General features: G+C 42.7%; 2 protein-coding genes across 2 annotated transcripts; one reads left to right on the plus strand and one right to left on the minus strand.

The window, feature by feature from the left end:
* Positions 1-3: 3 nt before the first annotated feature.
* On the plus strand, positions 4-17090 carry SLC25A32 (solute carrier family 25 member 32). The gene is made up of 7 exons (XM_071421456.1): positions 4-204; positions 2923-3073; positions 4152-4237; positions 5457-5617; positions 11483-11596; positions 12156-12301; positions 13775-17090. Exons 1-7 carry the CDS (start codon positions 33-35, stop codon positions 13908-13910), a joined length of 966 nt encoding a protein of 321 aa, XP_071277557.1. The 5' UTR covers positions 4-32; the 3' UTR covers positions 13911-17090.
* CTHRC1 (collagen triple helix repeat containing 1) lies at positions 16669-23999 on the minus strand. Its single transcript, XM_071421457.1, is given in 5 exon segments — positions 16669-17521; positions 18659-18875; positions 20220-20441; positions 23384-23562; positions 23565-23999. Coding segments are annotated over 5 exon segments (900 nt in total). The 5' UTR covers positions 23704-23999; the 3' UTR covers positions 16669-17378.
* Between the last annotated feature and the right edge of the window lie 78 nt (positions 24000-24077).

Genomic DNA, 24077 nt, shown 5'->3' on the forward strand with positions numbered 1-24077 from the left:
CCGCCCCCGCTCCTGCGCGCGCGCGGCCGGCGATGGGCGCCGCGGGCCCCGCGTGCGCGGCGCGCGAGCCGCTGTCACGCGAGCCGGCGCTGCGCTCCGTGCTGCGGCACGTGCGGCTGGAGAACCTGGCGGCGGGAATGAGCGGCGGCGTCCTGTCCACCCTGGCGCTGCACCCGCTGGACCTCGTCAAGATCCGCTTCGCAGGTGAGGCCGGAGCGGCCGCCCGCCGCCGTCCCGCGCTAAGCACGCACCGGCGTGCCCGGGCCCGCCGAGCCGGCCCGGGACCTGCCGGGCTTCTCGCCCACAGCCCGCGCTTGTCTGCCCGCCCCGTGCGCGGCTGCAGCGCCCCGGTGCCGGGGGCAGCCCCACGGCTTGGAATAAACTGGCCGTGAGCCGGGAGGGTCTCCCGTTCTCTTCCCTGCTATCCCAAGGTGCTCCTTGTCCCGTGTAGGGGCTGCAGCGTGTGCGGTGGCCCCGAGCTGGTTGCGGGCAGGTCGGGGAGCTGCCAGCCTCTCCCCCCTGCCGTGGCCGCCAGTGCCAGAGGCACCCGAGCGCTGCCCCTTCAGCAGGCGGGCTGCCCAAGCCCACGTTCAAAGTTCACCTCTATGCCAGAGATTTTTAACACTCAGAGCTAGCGGTGGTTTTGGAATAACCTTGGTTGTTAACAATAGGGGTTTTGTCTTGCAGAAAACTCTGTGACTGGTTTGTTTCTCCACAGAGGTTGAAACATTGAAACATTTTACTGTATCTTTGGATTGTTTTCTTAAATATGGATGTTTATTCTTAAAAATTGATGATCTCAAAACCAAACTATCACAGAGACATTTTTCAAAATTCAAAACGTTGCATGTCCTAGTTGGGCACATCCTGGGCTGCATTCTGAGAAGCACAGCCAGCAGAAGGGCTCTTTTCTCTCTTTTTTCCATTTGTAAGACTGTCAGAAGTACTGTGTTTATTTTGGGGCTCTCCGAGACAAGGAAGGAAGACAGTGACACACTGGTGTGACTCCAGTGGAAGCCACCAGACTGGTGAAGGGGCTGGAGCACATGGCACAGAACAGGCTGACAGAACAGGATCCCTTTGGCCTCAGAAAGGAAGGGCTGAAGGGAGCTAAAATTGCAATCTATGACAGTGTTCTTGGAAGGCACAGAGAAGGTAAAGCCAGATTCTTTGAGATAGTTAGAAGGACCCGAAAAGGAACAGGCACAAGCATGGAGAATTCCAGTTATTTTACTGTGAGAATGGTCAAATACTGGAAAAGGTTACCCAGACAGGCTGTAATCTCTTCAGCCATGGAAACATTCAGGAGTCAACTGGTCATGTCCCTAAGTAACCAGGTCTAATTAGATCTGGTTTGAATACAGGTTTGGATTAGGTGGCTTTTGGAGGTCATGTACTTTCACATGCTTCTTTGGGTTGAAAATAATAATTCCTGTGTTTTGTCTTCAATGAGGCAGCGTGAGCTGATATCAGAAATGAATGTTGTCAAGATTCTTGGCAGCATCATTGACAGAAAGACTTGTGTTTGTGTCTCTGATTTCCAGTGTTGTTTCATATGTTTATAAACTTGACCTAGTGTCTGCATGGTAAAAGATTTCACAAATGTCTTTGGAAAGGTCTAGCAACACTTACTCAGGAAGGAGACAAAAGGTGTTTGTGTTCTAGTTTTGAGGGTTGTCAAGGTGTCCAGACGTTGTCACACTGTGCTCAGCAAAAGCATTTTGTCTTTAATGCTGAAGTCTGTCACACTGTCAATGGGACAAAGAGTTCAAAAGGAATTAGTAATAATGTGGCACTGAATAGAAGATGCCTGTTTACCAGGATTCATTTTGGTGGGGACACAAAAACTACACTTCTTATAAAACTTTGAGCTCAGTTTTCAGTACAGTTGCAGTCTAGCCATACAACTGTAGTAAGAATGAAAACTGCTGCTATGTTGGCATCACAGAGTAATTTAGCTCAGAAGAGAGCTGAGGAGTTCACCCCCTACTCAGATAAGCTCTGCTTAGATCAGTTTGTTCAGTCTTGTGCACTGGAGTTTTGAGTAGCTCCAAAGATGCTCTTCAGGCAACTTATTCATGTATTTGGCCATTCTGCTGGATAAAAAGTTCTGGTCAAAATTCCTTGTATTTCAGTTTGTGTCTGTTACCTCTTGTCATCTCACCATGGACTGCATCACATACCCCATCAGTAACCAACTTACTCCTTTGTTGTTATGGTAGGAGCAATAGTAGTCACCACTCCGAGCTTTGTGGACATCCTTGTTCTACATGATCTGTCAGACAAAAACTTGTCGTTTTCTGTATTTTTGAAGTGGTATTTTCTGAACATTTGGACAACCAGCTGTTAGGTTATTAGGTGGGAGAAGAAGCCTTTGTGTATCCTGGTAAAAAGGGATTGGCTTTGACTTGGGAATCAGTAAGACGTGAGCCATTGCTTTACAGAACATTTTAAGGAGAAAATTTGAATTTAAGGGTTGTTACTTAGGACTTGTCTAAACAACTTAGAGAAACATGTCAAGGATGCCATCCATATCACTTGAAATATGATGCACAATTGCTGGAGTGCTAAAAAGAAGAGACAGAAAACTTCAGATCCGCTGCTCATCAAAAATGTACAAAAGTGCCTTTACTTAGCCTTGTCAGATTCATAGGAACTTTCCTCTTACCAAGCTAAGTAGTTATCTCTGGTTTTTATTTCTTTTCCCCCCCTTTTTTCCCTAAGTTCTTCAACTCTAAGCTTATAAAGCTGTAAACCTCAGCTCTTGCATACTTGTGAAATAACACTCATGTAATACAGTTGATCAATTATGTTTCATGTTCATTTATTGCTTTGGAGGCTGTGGACTCCTGGGTTGGCTTGGAGGCAGTTGAACTTTATGCTTCCCGAAATGTTTTCCAGTATCATTTCTCTCTTTTGTAGTAAGTGATGGATTGGAGCTGAGGCCAAAGTACAATGGAATTCTTCACTGTATGAGCACAGTCTGGAAGCATGAGGGGCTTCGAGGCCTGTACCAAGGGGTAACTCCAAACATGGTGGGAGCAGGGGCCTCCTGGGGACTTTACTTCTTCTTGTAAGTAGAGCTGTAAAATGTGTCACTCACTGCCTGCACAATGTAGTGTTCAGATATACATTGCATCTTCTTTGTGAGGTATAAAAATGTGCTAAAGGACTTACAAACTTGTCATTCTCTTAGCTAGTCCAGGTTTGTTAATGTTTATTATGGTTTGCTGTTTTAGAATTTAAGCAATTTGAGTCAGAGAGTTGTTCCTTTGTCAGGTACAGTGCATTCCCTTGCTGCTGTGAAAATACTAAGGAATTTGAGAGGTGGTGATACTATTCAGAAAGAATTCTCTAAAAGTGCCAATACACTGTTCTTAAACCCCATGAAAAACAAGAATCTAAATTGATTTCTTGAAAATAAAGAGCGTGAAGTTTTCTACTAAAACTAAATGTTTGATTGTTTTTAATCATTTTAGTGACAGTTTTTTCATTGTTTTTGTCAGTTCATGGGCTTTGCTTTTAAAGCCCATTTTTAAATATTCTACTTTATTAACTCTGTTAGTACTTATCCCTGTTAATTCAAACATTTTAGGGACTCTGGGGACTTTACAGTTAGCTGGTATGCCTATGCAAAGCTCACTTGTCAGTTGTCTAAACTCTATTATTGTTGTACTTTGTTGTATTGTACTTTGTTGTATTGCTGTTGTATTGTTGTACTCCTTAAGCTTTGCTGTAGATTGCTATTGACATTTCATCTTCTGTTGACAATTCCTTAATTCACAAAGATTGCAAACTGGATCAAGAGAAGAATGCTCAGTGTATTTCTGAGCTAGAGGGTCAATACCTAGCACTGTGGGTCCCACTAAAATTCTTTTAAAAGTTAATTCTGGATATCTGATAATTTTCAAGATGCAGTCCCATTGATACTGACAGTTTAATTTTACAATTTAAATATATATTACCATAGTTCACTTTAAAGAGCTGACTGCTCAGAGACAATTAATCAATTAAATAACAGTAGTTTGGATGCCTTTTCTTCAGAGGCTGTGTACCACCATGATCTTAAGTCAGGTATGTCATTCTGGATTGGGTTTTTTGTGATGTAGGTCTGTGTTCACCTTCACTAAACTATGTTGTACATTTTCCAGTTACAATGCCATCAAAGCTTACAAGAAGGAAGGGAAGATGGAAAGTCTCAGTGCGAGCGAACACCTAGTGTCAGCTGCAGAGGCTGGTGAGGTTAAATGCAAAAATTAACGTTCACTTGTAGCCTTTCCATATGCTGTTACCTGCCTTTCTCTGTCAATGCAGCTTTTTCTTACAGATGGCAAGGGTAAGTGTTCCAGCCCAGCTGCAATAGTTTGTTGTCTGTAAATAAAACAAAGATGTCTGGCACAAATAGGTGGGTGACTGTGGTCTTCAGTTTTGTGCAGAATTAGCAGTTGTCAAAATGTCTTTTGTCCTAGTTTTCATTCTGTATAGGCACTTTACGTATTTAGTACTGTATTGGGTCCCAAAATGTAACTATAGAAATCTGCTGCTATCAGATTGTTAACTTGTTAAATATTTAACACCTGGACCTGGAAAGGAGGTAGCCTGTTGAATCATGGAATGGTTTGGGTTGGAAGGGACCTTAAAAATAATCTAGTTCCAACCCCCTGTCTTTGGCTGGGACACCTCCCACTAGACCAGGTTGCTCAAAGCCCCATCCAGCCTGGTCTTGAACACTTCCAGAGGTGGAGCATCCCCAGCATTTCTGGGCAACCTATTCCAGTGCCTCACCACTGTCACAGTAAAGAATTTCTGCCTTGTATCGAATCTAAACCTACTCTCTTTCAGTTTGAATCATTCCCCCTTGTCCTGTCACTACATGCTGTACAGGCAATTTGGAAAACTTCATTAGGCTTTTGAAACATTCATTTAAAGTTGAAATGTAAAGCATATTGTTTGAATGAAATGTCATAATGGATTCTGTCACAATGGTATTTTTAATAACTTATAAAGCTATAAGAGGTTCTTGCTATTAACCTGTCAAAATTATTAAGCAAATCTCACATCACTGAGATGTCCATTAAATTTTGAATTATTGTATATTGAAGAATAACTTGGATAATCAGTGGTACATTAAGAAACTGCATTTACTGTCTACTTCAGATTATACTACTAACTGTGGAAAGGTGAAGCAAAAAAGGGACTGTACTAGGAATATGCAAAAATACTTGTGCCCTGCAAAAAAGTACCACAGCAGGAGTGAATTGGACTGGACTGTGAGCTTTGGAGGGAGAGGGAGGGAGCAATGGAGGGCATAAACTTCACCTGTTTTGAACAGTATAAGTACTCTGGTAGGAGAAGTAGTTTTGTCATTGTAGAAGCCTGTGTTATATTGGACTGAACAGACTGGGACAATCTGTGGAGTTGGCATAACAATGGGAGTAACTTCTGTGTGTTCTCAGGAGCCATGACCCTGTGCATTACAAACCCAATATGGGTAACCAAGACTCGACTTGTGCTGCAGTATAATGCTGGTGTGGATCCATCCAAGCGGCAGTACAGAGGAATGTTTGATGCTCTCATAAAGATATACAAGACAGAAGGCATCCGTGGCTTATATAAGGTAATCACATTTCAGAAAAATTCCATGATTACCTGGCACCACCCAGTAGCATGGTGAGACTTCTAAATATTTGTCTACAAAAAAAATAAATTTTAATAGCTCACTTTGATTCTGTGAGTCTTCCCCACTGAAGAACTGCAGCAAAAAGGCTTAGTCAGAAGAAAAACCATTATACTGGTGATAAACTGCTTTGTAATTTTTTTGAATCTTCTTATAATTAGAATTTGGTTAAGCAGGGCAGCAACTATGTTGCTGGCAGTACTTCCTTGCATTTTATCCCTTATCTCTGTATTTCTAACCTCTTCTGGAAGATAACATGACTAAAGTACTTGCTAATTTTTTCTTCCACAATGCATGGTTTCACAACTGCTTATTTGCCCTCTGGTTATTGATGTCTGTAATCTGTCAGCTCTAGATACATTAAATTTGCAGACTTCTAAATAGGGCCTGCATATGTGTGGGGTTTTTGTTCCCTTTAATTTAGGGAAACAGATGGCAACAAGATTTGGACTTTTTGCCTCCTCCTCTTTTCAGGTCATGACATCAAGATGCATTCATCAGTGCCTGGAAGTTGTGAAGAAACCTATTTTAGTTCAGGCTGGCTCTTCTCCTGCAAGTCATGCTGCAGAATCATAGAATGGCTTGGGTTGGAAGGCATCTTAAAGATATTCTTGTTCCAACACCCCTGTGATGGGCAGGTGTACCTTCCACTAGCCCAGGCTGCTCAGAGCCCATCCAGCCTGGCCCTGAACACTGCCAGGAATAGGGAACAAGACCACTTTCTCTTAGAAATTATCCTGACTTCTGAACATTAGCTTATTTTATTCTCAGAGAAAAATGTGATCCTTCCTATTTTGTAAGACTTGCGTGCTTCATGGCAATGATTGCCAAATTCTAACACCAGGAACAGGGCACCTTACTTATTCCTAAATTGAAATTGTCAGGTTTGCCTGCCTGGATGTCTGCTCTGTTCCATGTAGATAAGTTCTGATTTCTTGGATCTGTTAGGTTTTAAGATGTCCTTCCACCCTTCTTTTCAGATTATTCCTGCCAGTAGCATGTGTCGCCTTTGGCACTAGACACTTCTTTGTAGTGTTAATCTGCAAATGTGGGACTAAAGCAGCTACTTCCTTTGAAAGAGCAAATTACTTGCTTAAATCTGCAAAGAAGGTGACCTAAATAGGTCCTGAGTGACCTACATAAGTATGCACACTGTGCAACTTCCATTTGACGTCAGGACTCTCTCAGCCTTGTCTGTACTGGGGAAAAAGGCACCTCTTCAGGTGGCTCTTGGACTTGTACATGCTTTAGCTTCCTCCATTTCAGTGTTTGGGGGAGCTTTTATTTTTCTTGCACTATTTGAAATTGTACAGCTAAAGCTTTGTTAATTGCTCTGAGTCAGGAGTTGTTGTACACACAATTGTCTTCTTTTTCCTCATAATCTTCATTTCAGATAGCATTCCTTGTAGCAGATAAGGGGATCTCAGGTAGTACCACCTTATAGTAAGTGAAGGGATCTCAAACAGAGCAACTGTCTCAGATAGAATTGGAAATAAAATCCGGAAGCAGTTTCTTTCTGTTTGAGATTTGTCTCCTTAGACAATAAAGAATGGTATTTCTGACCAAGCAATTCAATATTGCTCTTTACTGCACAGATGCTGTTACTGATCTGAGCAAATCCTTTCAGTCCTTTGAGGTACAAATAGGTTATGTCAGGCTACATCAATCTTTCTAGCAGGGATCAAAGCTGTCTTTATTAGCTCTGCTGGGTATTGATTGTTCATCAAACATAGTTTGTCTGAATCTGGGTTTCTCAGTAAGTTGTTCCTCTTGAACTTGGCCTGGTTCTGAAAAGGCAGGAGGAGTCCCCTTTGCTCCTTATCCCAGTCATCATCCAGTCAGTGATCTTCCACACCCTCCATCCACTGGGCTTTGTCTTCTGGCCCCCTGATGACAGAGCTGCTCTGCTGCACACCAGGCTGAATTAAAAAACAGCTTGGGGTTATGTACTTTGAACACACCCATGGATCTGCTGGATATTTGAGCTCTAAAAATTACCTTGCCATTAATGAATGCAACCATCTCCATTTTATGAGTGCTGTGTTGTTCTTTTCAAGCATAAGGTAGGAGTGCCCAAACAAGGTAAAATAGTTGTAAGATTGTAGGATTGGTGCTCTTAGGAAAACCTAAAATATCTCTGAGTTGTTGAGAAACTGTTAGATGTATATTCTAGAGTGACTGGCTACTAAGACATCAGTCAGGAATGCAACTAGCATCCTTCATGGCCTCTGTATTTCTGTATGTGCATTTTTTATTCTCTTTTATTGATGATATAGAAGCAGCAGTTGGAAATAGAGCAATGCTTAATAATCAAGAGTAAAATACACAGTAAATGTATAAAATTTAAGGAGATTAAAGTAAAATCCAGGTTCATCAAGACTGAGAATAATAATGTAGCATGCTGACAACAACAAAAGTCATAACATTAATGTGTGCTCGTTACCAAGTGAAATATATTTGGGCACTTCTGTGTTGGCATTTCACTTTTGGTAGGCAAGATTCTATGCTCTGAGGATAAAGTGCTTTTCCTGGTCCCTCAATGGCTAAGGCACTTAGCTCTCTTTATTTTGCATGCTTTGCTTCTGTTATTTTTCTTCTTGTAAATATGAAGCTTGTAAGCTTTCTATATCTTTGTACTTGTACATAGCAAAATCCATTGAGATTCGGCCATCTTGATTTTAATTTAAGTTGCAGGTTCTACAAAGACACATAAGCATAAGTGGCTTTCACATAAAAGATGGTAACATTTTTCACCATGAGGGAATCAAGATGATAATGGCAACTTCAGTGTCTTGTCTGCACAAGTTGTCAGAGCTGGGCACTCAGATGGTGCAGGTCTCTGACACACTGAGAGCCCAAATGAGGGCGGCACTGGAGAGATTACAAGAGGTATTTGCTGCATTCTTTTGAAACAGACAGCAGAGGCTGTTCTGGCTTGAGTGCTGTCAAACACTTCAGGCAGTGATGTGAGTACCACATCACCAAGTGAACCTTGTTCCCTTCTTTACTAAGAAGCACAGGTTTTCCATTGTGTATATTTGCTTGTGTTTCTTTTTATTGTGATGGGTAACCTTTGAAACACTGACCAACAGGACATTTTCTTCTTGTCTGGATTTTCAGCACTTAAAATACTTTAAGCCAACTTTAAAATATTTCTTTATTCCCACTGTCTGCTACTCAGAATTATATGCATTTAAATTTTTAATTATAGAATATAAATATAGAACTGTATTTAATTCCATCTATTGTTCTAATCCGTTGAAAGAGAATTCAAGCAAGACTTCTTTGAGGAACCATTCATCTTGTCATGTTTTCATTGGAAAAATCTTCTAAATATATATTTCAAATATTAAAGTAGAAAATAACAAGAAGTATGTGAAGTTATTATAAAATTTCTCTTTACAGTCATATTATGTATTAAAAAAAAACATTAAATTCTATCAAATTTTGTGGCAAGAAAGAATTTTGAATTCAAGTATTCTAAGAATAAGAAAACAGAATATGTTTCAAAAAGTTCCCCAGCCAAGATATTTCAGTGCTGCAAAGAAATCAGTTTTGCTTTGAAACATTTTTCCATCAGAGTACATTATTTTCTATGATCAATAAAGGTCTGGGTCAGCTCCTATTTTACTGAGGCACATTGGCTGACAGTTGCCTCACTCCCTTCTTGCATTTTTTAATATTGGCCCAACATTAAAAGTCCCTTAGCCCTTGGAAGCTCAGCACAAGACTTTAAGCCTGCTGGTATTTGTGTATGAAGTACAACCAGTAGATGCTTTAGGACTCAAGGGTGCAAGTTATCCAAACCTTCTGGCTTAAGTTTTAAGCGTTTAGCTCTCTTAAAGGTTGTTTAACATTCTTGTTTTGTTGGCAGGGAAAGTATTACCTCATTTTTCTATGATATAAATACATTGTTCTAATTCTTTCCAAGTGGAGAACAATTACTTCCACTGTCCTTTAGTTGTTTTACTGATTAATCACCAAGAAATGTTTGTGAAGATTTTCCCTGCTATCACTGTCCATAAGTTTCATACTGTTTTTGGTGGGTTTTTTTGCTGACCTGGATAATTTTTTCTTTGACATTTTTGTATAGATTTTTTTTTCTTCTTCTGTTTTTATATTGCTTTTATTTTCTTCTCTGATCCAGGATTTCTGAAAACCAAAGGTGTCCTTTTCCCTCTGTTGGGGCCCTTTGGCTTCAACTTCACTTTGTGCTGACAAAATACAGATAAGTGGTTTAATTCCACTTGTTCTCATTTGGGGAAGGTTTTTTTCCTGGGACTTTCACTAGGCTTTAATGCATTTCATTAGTTTGTGATCACTGATGTTGAGTTCATGACCATTATTTCTTACTGTGAGAAGAAGAAATTCTAAAAAATCATTTCCTGAAAGACTGAAAAACTTTAGAAATCTGTATGTAGCATTTGGAAAGCTGATCCCTGAAGTGGTATTTTGTGTATTATCCGTGCAATTTTTATGCCTGCTGTAGTTTTAGTTGTTGGCGTTTTTCTGCAATTTAGGATTTTTTTTATTTTGTCTTGTTAACACTAATTCAGTGGACTCCTTCAGGGATCTCTTCTCCTTTTCACCTTCTCCAGGCTTTTAATCATATTCTGATTAAGTCAGACTAAGTCTTCAACATTTTGGGCTTGACTTTTAGTCTAACACAGACTTTGGCATCTGAACACATTTTTTAATTCCTTTTTCTTGCCTGAATGGATCATGGGAAATAAACTTTGGTTCTTTGAGTCCTTTTACCCGCATTTTGAACACTTTACTCTGTTATAATTGTACCCTAATAGTTTGCAGCAAGCTTTTGAGTCCCTTTCTGGCCAAGATGAATAATCATCCATTTATTTGTGTTTTTCAATGCAAGTGACCAACTCTTCAAAAAGAATTAGTGCTTTTCAGAACCCCTGCAGCTGGCAGGTCATTTTAATGGAGCTGCCAGCTGCCAGGGGGGACTCCTGTCTTCTCTTCTCCTGCTCCTAGGGGAACTCCTGTCTTCTCTTTCTTGGGGAGACAGTTCAGAAAGTACCTGTTTTCCCCCTTCATTTCAACTTTTTTGAACCTAAATGTTGATGTGTATTTTCATGTGTTTGTGTGTGTATGAAAGACAATGCTGGAGCAGCTCAGTCTCTTCTCCCACAGAGACATGTTATAGTAGTGGACATGGCAGTGTTAGGTTTATAGTTAGATTTGATAATCCTAAAGATCTTTTCCAACCAAAATGATTCTGTTATTCTATATAGGCACAAACATTTTTAGTCTAGAAATATGTATATATATACATATATAATATGTATATATCTCATAGACACACATTTTTGTAGAGACACACATGCAAACACATGCATATCTATTTCCCAGGCTCAATCACAATAATGTTTTGTATCTGTGCTCCTGGTGGCTCTTCTCTGAGTTGCCAGCATCTGTCATTGCTTTAGCAGTCTCAGGTGGAACCAGACCCCTCAGTGCCAGTCTCTGGAAATGTGCACTGAGCTTGATTTGTGATCTTGCAATCCTAATCTGTGTTACCAGCTTGTGCTCTGTGAGGTGGAGTCCCTGGGCCATTTGTTTTATCTCAGTGACTCAGGAGGTGACTTTAGGCTGTATGTCAGAAAAGTAGCATTTTTTGAGTGTTGGTGTGATGCCTGCCCTTAAGGATACTGAGTCAGACTGGAACTGCAGTGCAGGCACAGTCTGTACATTAAGGGAGGACAAATGTAGGGGTGTGAGCTGTGCTCTGTCAAGTTGTTTAGATTTTGTGCATTACCCTTTAACCTTGTTTTATCCTTTTTTTAGGGATTTGTGCCTGGTCTGTTCGGAACATCACATGGAGCACTTCAGTTCATGGCCTACGAGGATTTGAAAGAGAGATACAACAAGTATAGAAACAGAGTATCAGATACAAAACTGGTAGGATGCTTGAGAATAAAATTGTGTTGTGGCATGTAAATAATCAGAAGTAGATTCCATTTGTCAGGTTATACAGCAGCCAAATGTGCAAAGTATTGGTACATTAATTAAAGTGCAGAATATATTGAAGGAAATAATACTTTCTCACTTTTTAGGAACAAGCAACTGGTTCTCACTGGTTTTGAAAACCAACTTCTTATTTTGGCAAGTGTTTTGAGAATTTTAGAGGAGGGAATGAGGGTTTTTTCTTACATTGTGGAACGAGAGGGAGTGGTATTAAACCCTGGAAAACTGTTTGGATGCAAGCTGGGCAAAGGTAGCTACTATTGGAAGAAGTGTTTCTCTTAATGGGAATGAGAAGGCACAGCACATGTTTTACAGTCAATTACTTGTAGCACTGCATGTAGTAAAAACTGACATTTCTTTTAATATGTTGTATCATAAGAGGGAAAAATCTAGAGTATTGTTTGGTTGTACGTTTAAAAATCAAATAAGATTTTGGGAACTGGCTAATTTAAACTATACCTAAGGCAAGCCTGACAATTTTTGTTGCTTTCAGAACACTGTGGAATACATAATGATGGCAGCTGTATCCAAAATATTTGCTGTGGTAGCAACATATCCCTATCAAGTTGTGCGAGCTCGTCTTCAAGACCAGCATAACACATACTCTGGGGTGTTTGATGTGATCCGCAGGACCTGGAGGTAGGTGTGCAAAATTAAAAAGCCTGCATGTTGCAGACTGAGTTTTACAGAATCAGAGCTACCTTTACTGGCTTCTTGCTGACTTGCAGAACCAGTACAGTTCAGAGCAATCAAAGTGTTAGTTGTACAAAGTCATGTTGTGCAAGATGCCACCAACAGCAGTAAGCTAAGGAGAGAGGAGGAGATGGGAGAGAGCCAATGCCCCCTGCAGGTTCCTGTTGTTTATTCTGTCTCCCTTCTCTCTTCTCCAGCAAATTTCACAGGCTTAAAAATAACATTGTCATGGCTGGTTTGGGACACTAAATGAAGTCTCACTTGAACTGCTTTGGCTTATCACATAGGACAGGAGCATTGTGCTGCTGGGAGTTGTGGCTAATCCAAATTCCTGGCAAGGTGAAGTGAGCTAGCCAGAGCTGATTATACTGATGTCCCTGGTTACCCTGGGGCCTGACTGCACTTGTTGTCTGGTCCCACCTTCCTGTAGGACCTTTAGAGACCTGTGACCTCACACCTATTCATATCTTCTCACAAACCTTCCCTGAGCTGCACAGTGCAGGGGAGAGTTTGCATACAGACCTGTGTGTTTACCAAGGGTGGCCACCTCTGCATGTGCATCCTTGGCTTTGGGCAGTGCTTCTGGGTTGGGCCATATTGCTGCAGAGGTGGGAATGGGCTCCTGGCTGTGAAGAGGGGCCAGCTCAGTAAGTGCAGTAAGTGCCAGCTCTGTTGTTCCAGGAGCACCCCTGGTTCAGAGGCTGTGCAACCATTTCAACTGGAGGCAATTCAGAGCAAAAGTAGCTCTGATGTGTCTGTGCTGAGCCCTTCCGTGCTGCAGGCTGCAGGAAGGCTTTTTAGTTCTGGTCAAGTGTAGTGCAGCCATTCTGGAGCCACTGCTGAGCTCTTGATGAAACAAATGGGACTTAAGGAGGGTTGTGTAAACCACACCCAAGCATTTCTTTGGATCTCCGTTTGCTCCTCCTTCCAGGTGTTCTATGCCTATGAGGTCTGCACCTAAAGAGCTGAGATTTAATGTCTCTAAAACTTTTTAACAGCCCTAGCATGACACACTGATTCAAATTGGGTGAAATTAGGTTCTTATTTATTGGCCAGTAGAATCAAAATTCTGGAAGGGGTGCTTAAAATCTCAAAAAATGAATGGTGACTTTTCTTAGTTGTTTACCCAGTTGTTGTAGCATGAAGAAAGATGGTAAATTGCCTTACTTAGACAAGACCCACAAAAAACACTCAAAGCCTGGGCTAAATAACTGATCTACTTAATGCTATTATATGTTCAGAAGAAAAAACAATGGGTTAATACTTGATGCACTTAAGCACTGTCTGAAATTGTAATTTCTAACCTGAAGTACATCTCTCAATGGGAGTGTGAGAAATAAAATGCCAGGCTTTGTTTTATGTCTCATTTTTTTCTATTAAAAGACATTAATTAAAACCTTTTTTTTTTTGTCTTTAAAGGAAAGAAGGTGTTCATGGATTTTACAAAGGAATTATACCTAACGTAATCAGAGTGACTCCTGCCTGCTGTATTACCTTTGTAGTTTATGAAAATGTGTCTGGCTTTTTACTTGGTTTTAGGAAAGAAAATAATTAAAGGTATGGACTTGTATTCCTAGGAAGGAATCTATCCTTTATTTTTTATATTCATGATCTGGGAGAAATTTACTTCAGCAGTCTTCTTTGACACTGTGAATTGATCTGGTATTTTAAGGAAAGAATGTAGAGACAATAAACCCTGCCAACATCTCTCCTGTTGAACGTTCCTGCATTGCTGCCTTCCTCCCTGAATCAGCTGTGTCTGCTTGAAGCAGATGTCTGCAACCGTGAAATAAGAGTGCTGTGACTGGGTGAAGGCAGCTGCACAGCAATTCCATTCATCCTGGCCTGCCTGGAATAACTCACTAAGCAGTTTCAGCAAGTCTCAAGATAACAGTTGGTGCAATTCTGCTCCTGCACAAGTGGAAAACTTCATATGAAAGCAACCCTGGGGGCTGTCAAAACTTTCTTAAATATCTGAGTCTCATTAAAACAAGGAATGTCATCTGAATCCACCTCTGTGTTATTCATCAGATTTTAGCATGTGGAATGCTCCAGACTCCATTGTTCATCCAACACAAAAATGTATGTCTCAGTGGGGTGCAGTTTGGAAACAAATTGTTTTTTTAAAACAGCTGTCCATTCTTGGGTTTGAATAATTGCAAGTCTGATGAAGCTCAGTTCTTGTCTCATAGCAGGCCAGGTTTGCACTGTGGTTTTTGACTTGGTTTTAGCAGCAGACCAACATGCTGAAAGTGCATACGTTGCTGGCAGCTTAATTCATTTTCTCTCTTTCATTCTCTCTCCATCTCTCTCTGTGCCAGTCTGTCTCCATTAATGATACAGCTGACCACATATTACTAAGAAATGCATATTTTAAAGTAGGCTTACATTTTAAAGATGAGGATTTTTTTTCTAGTAATCCCATAGTGATGCAGTGTTCAAGCCAGTGTAGCAAAAAATAGGACCACACTTACTTTCAGTAATATTCTCTGGGAAAAAAAAATGTTTCTAGTCTCAAAAAATCCTGTGCACAGGACTTTATTTAAAAAAACAGAACAATAGGTTAATGTCTTCTGATTTGGTTTAAGGAAAAGATTGTTGATATATTGATTGCTAATTTACTGATAAATTAAATTATAGTACATATCAGTAAATTTTTATAATAGTTATGGGTTTTTTTCCCACACCAATAATTGCCATCAAGGATATGTACTGTTTAGAGTTCTGGGTTTGGTGGTTTTGGGTCTTATTTATTTAATAAAGACATTACTGACCCTGACATCTGCCTCCTGCTGTTGGTAAGAAGATATTAAGTATCTAGTAAGTATCATTTAACTAGGAAATAAGTTAGCAAAGGCTATCAACAGGGGAAAATCATCAGTTTCATAGGGAGCAGAGTAATCACTTAGAGAAGTTTCCTGTTTACCAGGCTAACCTAAAGCAGAAAGAACAATTTTTAATAAAAATTTAACATATTAGGGACTTGGTTTAAATTTTAAGTTAAAAGCTGGAAAGCTACAGAAACTACTCAGTATTTTGAGTCTTCATTTCAGTAATCCACTCTCTTGTTTTTGTAGATACTGTTGCCAAATACCACATATTGTGTGTAACTAAACTTATTCATAATTTACACTTTCTCTTCCACAATCCCATCCCCTCTACTGATAGAGTTGATAATCTCATTGGAAAGAATAATCTCATCTGGGGCCAGCATGGCTGGCTTTGGTTTTTATTACGGAAGGTTCTGTGTGTATTTAGCTGAAGATAAATTTACTGGAAGTTTTACTGGCAGAAGCTTCTGCCTTTGGAGGGTGCTTACTGGGGTTTGTGTGTTTGGTGGTACACAGAATGAATTTAATGGAACGCTGAGTTAACTCTATCACCCAGGATCCAAAATCTATTGTGAAGACATATGAAAACATGATAAAAGAGGAAAAGCTGTGCACGTACTAGCCTGGATTAGTCTGCTCTGGGCCAGAACAGCTTACCCATGCTTCAGGATAAATGCAGGGGCAGGCTGTGAGCATGTGCACAATCACTCACTGTGTGTTAGCTGACGTTCTCTAAGTTCACACCACAGCCCAGCTCATAGTAACTTGTTTGTGTTCAGGTACCTTAAAACCATCCTCCAAGCCAGTGAAAACATTGCAGTTCTTCAGAGACAAAATACCAGCTGTGTAACTTGCTGGCTTGCAGCAAATCCCACACACCATCTTGCAGTTGGGCAAGCCCAAGTGCTCCCCTCACTGCAGGTGTCCTCCCCAGTATCTGCAACAACAGCTACAGGCAAGGGCTGCCCATCCTGGGGCAAATCTTACAGCTTGTTCATAAAAGAAAATGAGATTTAATTCTAAATAGCTGAAATAAATTCATTATCTCAGATTTAATGGGTTTTTTCCTTTTAATTTGTGGGAAGAGTGGAGATTTTTGCATGTTGTACATGCTTTTCATGAGTTTTTTTATTTTGTTAATGTAAAATTGGTTTTGTAATACAAATATGATTGTTGTTTCTCTTTAGAATATGTAAAAATTTTAAAAATGTTTGAATATGCCACTTGCAGCATTTGAAAGAAAATACTTAAAACACTGAAGCTTATGGTCTGTTGGCATGATCAGTGTTGTCACTTGTCAAACAGCTGTGACATCATTGTTTCACTTTACCAGTTCAGTTTTGGAAAGCCTAGGCATTTCAACCTGTCTTATGTCTGTATCTTCTAAACAGTTTAATACATCTAGCTTTTAACTAACACCAAAGTGATTCTGTATAACTGAAAGGCTAAATCCAGGAGAATTATTTTATTGGAGCAATGAAATTAAGTGTTGTAACTGTAAATTTATTTAGTGTCTGCATCTTAGTAGTGGAGACCAGTCATAGATATTACACTGAAATCCAGTCTATCAAGAAGCAAGAGAGGGAAGAAGAGCTTAGATAGTCCAGTTTTGCTCAGTTATTCATAATGAGGTATTTAACACTTACCACATTGTCTGGGTCACAGTTAATTCACCAGGAGTTCATTGAGACAAGACTGTAACAGCAGAGCATCCTATTCTGCAGTCAGATTTACAGGAGTGCATTTTATGTATGTTTTCTGAAGGCTAAAGCCAACACCTGGTTTTACTTTCTTTGAACTTTATCTATAAAGCCTTCTAAAGAAATCGTGTATCACAACACCATGTAAAATACCTTAAACAGATTAATGTTCAATAAAATAACCCGGATTTCTTTTTTGTAAAAGGTCTTATTTATTTGATACAAAAAGTTATGGTTAATTCTAAAAACAGTGGTGGTATAACATCAAAAAAGAAATTTAAAATGTTAATGAACTTGGTTTTGATATTTGTATTCTAAAATGATTATTATAAAAAGCCTCTGCTGTGTACAAAACAAGACAAAGGCTACAGATGCAAGGCTTTGGTGCCTTTCAGTCCAGTACTTGTGTCCAACTCTATTGAAATAAATTCTGAAAAAAATAGTACAAAATTTAAAAAAAAAAAAAAAAGGTATTATAAAAAGAGAGGGAAGTTATTTTGGCAGTTCTTCAATGATGATTCGGGAGACTGAATTCCATCCAGTAGAAGCATCTCCCCGTGGATAATCTGAGCACGTCCCCACCCAGATGGCAATATCCACCAAGCCAGCGTTGATCCCTTCACACAGACCTTCCACTGGTTAAAGACAAAAGTCAGGTTACCTCACCAGACACAATCCCTTTGTATTTCACAACTGAAGGTGGAATCAAGTGCATAAGAACAGCAGCTTGTTGCAAGCTTGTGCTATTTAGTTAAATGTGAAAAAGTTTTAGAATTTTAAAACAATTTCAGCAATAAAAACTCTTATGTAGATATGTGGCAACATCAGTTAAAGGCATGCAGCGCCTGTCTGTGCTGCTCTTTGACACTCACTGCAGTACCTGAAGCAGATCACCATCCACAGGATGGCAAAATGGGAGGTATAGCTGCTGCTTTAAAACCCAAATTTACACACTGGGAGCTGGAATATGGCTTCATACCCTTCCAGACATCTTTCTAGCAGTGATGGGAGGGGGTGGGGTTTACAGCCCAGCTCTGTAAAGGTGATTGCCACCCTGTAAGCTTTTCCACTCGTCATCACTGCTTCTGCATGAAGTTGCACTCCTGATGCCTCGCTAGCACCACTAGATGGAGGTGGGGTAATGAAGACAAGTCAGCTCTACCCCCTATGCTGAAAAAATCCTATAACAGCTCTAGACATTAGATTTCATGCAGTCATGCAGTACAGGGAGAAAAATGGAGAACGGACACAGACATTACATTCCTTTTTCTTAGTATCACATCCTTTTATGTTGAATGAATTCACTAATTTGCCTCTGCTAAGCGAATGAATAATTGCTCCCAGATTGCTCCCCACTTTGGAGGTACTTTTGTGCCCCTCCTGAAATCAGAGTAGAAATTGCAGGAGGAAAGTCTCATTTTTGCACTGATAATGTGCAAATACCAGTATTTTAAGCCAGGATGACACTGTCTACTTGGCAGTAAGGCTGTTTCTCCATGGGTTAATACAGCACAGAATGTCTCTGTAGTCATGTTGTGGCAGAGATCAGTAGACCTGTCTGGACAGAAATCTCTTCCATTTCTAAATCTCAGGATGTAGTACCACAAAAAGTACCAGAGCAAGAAAGTACCACTTAATAAATAATTATAATACTATTACTTATCAATAGCCAGCTCTGAGACAGCAGAGTAAGAGAACAAGTGTGAGTTGGCCACTCTCTGTGTTTGCTGCTCCCTCCTTCTGCTCCATCTCTGCTCTCCCAGCATACATACCTGAGGAAGTTCTGTGTATGTTAATGGTAGAGTTCAGCTCTGGGCTTCCTTGATCTAAGTATATGATGGCTTCGATGGGCAGTGGGCCGGCACACTCTGCCCCGTTGAAGGTGAAGTACCAGCGCTGGCAGCAGGCGCTCCTGCACTTGAGCCGCAGCGAGCCGCTGAAGAGCACGCGCAGGGCGCTGTTGGAGCGCATCTTGGTAAACGTGCATTCCTGACAGGAGACAAAGGTGCTTTGGCACAAACCTCTGGGTTTGAGCCCATTTATTTCCTATATATTTATATTTAGGACACTGATTTAGGAATGTATTTATTTCAAAATGTTTTGGCTATTCTCTTTAGGTCCCTCTGGGGGGAAAAAAAAAATTACAGCCTGGGAAATCCCTTGTGGTGCAAAGATGCAAATCAGAACAGCACCTCATAGATGGTAAAGGAGAAATGGATTATGGAAATTCTTAATTTTATTTAGACAATACCTGCTGTTCAATTGCTAGCCTAGTCACCTTCTGGGATTTATGTAAAAGGATATAAGCTCTCTGAAAGCTGCACTCAAGCCACAGGATCACACAATCATAAGGGTTGGAAGGGACCTCTAGAAGATTATCTAGTCCAACCCCCAAGTCCTTGCACAACAAGACAGCACAGTTTCTGTCTCTGCTAACAGAAATCCTGGACTTAACGATTACCACAAGACTTCTGAGCAGTTTATACCCAATAAAAGCTCCACAGCTGAAAAATAAATACTTTCAGGTTTTTAAGTGGTTGTTAACCTGTCTTCAAAATGCTTGATATCATAGGGGGAAAAAAAGACCAAAAAAAAAGAAAAAAAAAATAAAAAAAAAGACAAAAAAAAAAAAGACCAAAAGAGACCAAAAAAGAGGGAAAAAAGGAAAAAAGAAAAAAGAAAAAAAAAAAGAAAAAGCTAGGGACCATTCTGCAAGTACAAGGCAGGCAGTAAAAAAAGTCTACTGAAAAAGTTGATTCTCTCTCTAGCCACAGCACAGCAGTTAAACTGCTATAATCACTCTGGGCTTTGCTTCATAGCTGGGATTGAGCAGGGATTTTTTCTAAAAGTTTTACACCCAGGGCTGCAGTGAGGACAGACTGTTTGTGTCAGTCTGGGTGACACTGGCAACTCTGTTCCTGAGCAATGCTGATCCTTTGCAGTAGCATCCTGCAACTGCAACTGAGTTTCAGTGAGTAACCACTATGAAGCAAGAGTTATAAAGACGGGTACAAATAGCCGATTAAAGATGTTCATCCCTTCTTAGCATTGAAATGGTGAAAACCTTGCCCTGTTTTGGGCAAGCTAGAGGTACTTTTTTGGTACTGTGACTTTCAGCCTTACAGTTACAGATCTGGTCTACTGAACGTACTCTTACACCAGCTACAAAATTCTTCCTAAACCCTATTCCAGGAATGCAAGAGGCACAGAGCTGAAGCACAGCTGAGAGCAATCCAAAGTAGCTAGGCCTTTGAGAAGTTCCCCCTGGCATGCAGAAAAGCAGTAAATCTGTGAGGCCGGTGCAGTGTTGGCCCGCGGGGCAGCGCCGCTTACCGCGATCTTGCCCAGGTCGATGCCGTAGTTGAGCGCGCTCCACGAGCACTGCTTGAAGTTGGGCGTCCAGGACTCCTCGATGCTCTCGCGCATGCACTCGCCCTTCTCCCCCTTCAGCCCGTCCCTTCCCGGAATCCCAGGTGTCCCAGGGATCCCATTGGCTCCCGGGTTTCCATCCCGTCCAGGAACGCCGCTGGGGCCTTGCAAGCACATGCCATTATACTGGAAGAGAGAAGAGATCTTGCTGCTTCCACCCCTCCATTCCGAGGCTAACCAAGTCAAACACAAGTGAATAACAACAAAGCGCACACCCCCTGCTGTGCCACAATGGGCTATTTCTGCATCTCCCAGAAAACGGTTCCACTGAAGTAAAAAAAAAAAGGAAGAATGAGCAGTGCCAGCAGAATTTGCTGTAAAATAAGATGCTTTTTTAAATTAAAAGTTGCATAAATCCTAGCATTAAAAAATTGCCTAGTCCAAGAATTAAAACCTGTTGGAAAACCTCACAAGAGTCAAAACAGAAACAAAAAAAGAAGTCACATCTTAATAATTACTTTCTCCTAACCCACCATCACTTGTATAACTGTCTACGCTAATGCATATTCAGTATTATTTTTCCTTTTTTTTTTTTTAAGAAAATTTTCCATTTCATAGAGCAAAGGGTAGTGCCACTTTTCTTCTCTCACTGCTCCTCTGGTGAGGAGGTGACAACTAAATGGTGATAATCAAGCCCCACAATTCAGTCTCCAATATGCACACAAATGGATGGTGATATGGATGTGGGAAGCTGCATCCTGGAATAAAGCTGAACTCAGGAAGCTGTTTGTAACAGTGGGAAAGCAGACATGGGAGGAGGGCACACTCACATCCTTCCTAACATCACAGCATTAGGAAAGGTCAAATGTTGCTCTCCCAAACTCCATGTTAACACACATCACCTTCCCACCTTCTGCCCACCTTGGAGAGTAGGTTTGTGAAGCCCAGAGCTCCCTCCCTCAGCAGCCTGAGGGCTGGGATGTGGGAGGAGCACTGGGCATGGGAATGGTGAGCAGAAACCTGCAGGGGCTGGCCAGGGCTTTTACTTCATGTGCTCTGTCCTATCTGGTGACTGACTGCTTCCTCCAGTCTTCATCCCAAATCCTCACAGATTCTGTGAGGATTCTGCCCTTCCACTTTCTCACATTTATTTGTCTTCATCTAGTTTAAACCACTTAATGCCCATCTGTTTCAAAAAGAAACAGTGGTGCAGCTATTCCCCCTCATGCCAGCCATGCCCCTGTCTGCACTGCAGGAGCTGTAAACTACAGCCTCTGCCCTCTTTCCTTTGTCAGATTGGTGAATTTTCTTCTCTGAGGCTGTGCCTTTTCACAGGTTCTGGTGCAAAACCAGCAGAGCCATCACAGGTTTAGCTGGAGCCACACCAAAAGTAAAATCAGTGACTACATGGAGAGGTCTAGTAAGAAGTCAGATGAGGGTTTGACTAATGGTTGCTAGCTTTCTTACTACCTTTACCAAAGAAAACCCTGCTGGCTAAAGGCAGTGGAAATATTGGAATATTTTCACAAAGAAAACCATGTTTCAGAAAAGTTAGCTGAGAGAGGGCTGGTTGGCAAAGCACCAACCCAGGAGAACAATGCAAGGACATTTCTATTTCACACAGCAACAGTTATCTGGTTTTGCTCTTGCTTTCCCACTGGACTCCATTTGTAATGGTGACTGACTCTGGCTTTCGCATGTGGTTCCTCACCACAGAAATCCTGCATGTGGAAATAGGCAAGAGCTGGGTCAGGCCAAAGCTGTGGCCTATTGCCCCCATCCCCAGAGACACCAGGAAGGGCTGGCCTGTCCCCACACAGGGGCTGCCACTCACAGCCAGACAGGGAGAGCACCTCAGCCATGGCACGTCCCAAAAAATAAATGGGAGCACAAGAATCACCTGGGCTTTGGGCTCTACTCCAGCTAAAATGGTCTGTCTTGCCAAGTCAAGTCTTTTTCATGTTTGCTTAAGCTGGAAATGCATAAAACATACTTTAAACATCCACTGAAGGCAGGATCCCCCCTCAGTTCTGCCTCCACTCTGCCCTGGCAGGGCTTCTGCAGAAGCATCTGTACAGCTGGGCTGTGCATGAGTCAGCTGCCGTTGATTTACCCACACTTTGCTGCTCACTCTGCTGCATCCAAAAAGCACCAAGCAATTTCAATGCAATGAGGGACCCTGAAACACTGCTCAGAAAATGTTAGCTCATCCAAGTGTACAGGTTCCTTATTCTCAATGCAATTCAATTTCCACAATAAAAGTGAAAAGGCAACGAAGTAGTGTGAAAGGGAAGGAGCTTTGCTAGCAGTGTTGCTTCCAGCACATCACTTTAGGGGATCTCTCTGGAGATCATGGAAGAAATGGTGATACCACTGACACTCCAGCAACTCACAGAAATACCTTCACATCTGCTTTCTACATTCCAAGGACTGGAAAATTTCCCTCCTGTCATCTATCCCTGAGATGGGATAGTCCCAATGCATTCAGGTTTCTAGTAGCAGTGGAATTGCAAACAATGGTGTGCAGTCCCTGCTGCCAAAGGAAATAGTGCATTCGTGCAACTCCAAGGAAAAGTGTGCTCGGTGAGCATGCAGATAGTTTTCAGAGCATGCAGATAGTTTTTCTCATTACTATTTATCCACTAGCACTTTAGGAGCTAAACAGCAGTTAACTGCTTACGTTGGAAGGAACTAAGCAGCATTCACTGCTGATGTTGGAAGGGCTGGAAGATTCCGGCGTTGCCCCTGCCGTGCGCGGAGCCAGCCCCGGCACCGGGCACGGCGGGGAGTGCGGGCTGGGCCGGCTCCAGCCGCCATCCCCGCCCGGGGCCCGATGGGGAAGCCCACAAACACACACCGGGCCGCCGAGACCCCGCGGTTTGTGTCAAAGCCCGTGCAGCGCCTTCTCCGCTTTTTCCTGATTCAGCACAACAAGGGCTCAATTAACTGAACCGAGAGATGCCCAGCGGCGCGGGACCGGCGCTGCCTTGCCTGGAGCGGCCGCCAGGCTTTTCGAAAGCCTCTGATCTATCGCTTTTTTCGTATCTTTGCAATAACAAAGCGGCTGCGTGGCTCCTCCAGCCACCCCCCGCCCGCACCGCTCCCGGCCCCCGGCCCGCCGCTCTCACCACGTCCACCACCTCCCGCTGGCGGAGCGCCTTCTGCTTCCCCCTGGGGCTCTCGGAGCCGCCGTGCGGCGGGGCCGCCGCCAGCAGCAGCGCCAGCAGCAGCAGCAGCGGGGCGGCGGCGGCGGCCGGGCCGCGGGGCATCGTGCGGGGCGGGATGCGCGGGGCCGGCGCGGCAGAGCCCGGCTCCCCGCTCTGGGCGGCAGCGCGGCGATAAATGAGCCTTTCAGAGCGCGCAGCCCGAGCTCCCTCCCCGGGGAGGCCGGGAATTTCCATCCTGTAACCGAGCGAGACAGCCAGGCAGAGCCACCCCCCTCAGCCATTGGCACGGGGCCGGGGGCTCCCGCCCCCTCGGGCCGGCCCCGCCGAGCCTTCCCCGGGCCGCGCCGGAGCCCCTGGCCGAGCCGAGCCGAGCCGAGCCGGAGCCGAGCCGAGCCGAGCAGGAGCCGAGCCGAGCCGGAGCCGAGCCGAGCCGAGCCGAGCCGAGCCGAGCCGAGCCGAACCGAGCCGAGCCGAGCCGAGCCGAACCGAGCCGAGCCGCGCCGAGCCGAGCCGAGCCGAGCCGAGCCGAGCCGAGCCGAGCCGAACCGAGCCGAGCCGAGCCGAGCCGAGCCGAGCCGAGCCGAGCCTCGCGAGCGGCGGCAGCGCTGCGGGGCCATGCCCGGCGCTCCCGGAGCCCCTCCCGGCTCTCCTCCCG

This window comes from Agelaius tricolor, unplaced genomic scaffold (genome assembly GCF_023055355.1).
Source record: "Agelaius tricolor isolate 1412-34295 unplaced genomic scaffold, bAgeTri1.0.p SCAF_2, whole genome shotgun sequence".
NCBI classification, from domain to species: domain Eukaryota; kingdom Metazoa; phylum Chordata; class Aves; order Passeriformes; family Icteridae; genus Agelaius; species Agelaius tricolor.

Excerpts from the sequence above, each read along its gene's own strand:
- SLC25A32 (XM_071421456.1), top strand. The coding sequence starts at position 33 with ATGGGCGCCGCGGGCCCCGCGTGCGCGGCGCGCGAGCCGCTGTCACGC. Across the intron at positions 3,074-4,151 it reads TGGGGACTTTACTTCTTCTT|TTACAATGCCATCAAAGCTT; the intron begins GTAAGTAGAGCT and ends TACATTTTCCAG. Across the intron at positions 12,302-13,774 it reads GTGATCCGCAGGACCTGGAG|GAAAGAAGGTGTTCATGGAT; the intron begins GTAGGTGTGCAA and ends TTGTCTTTAAAG.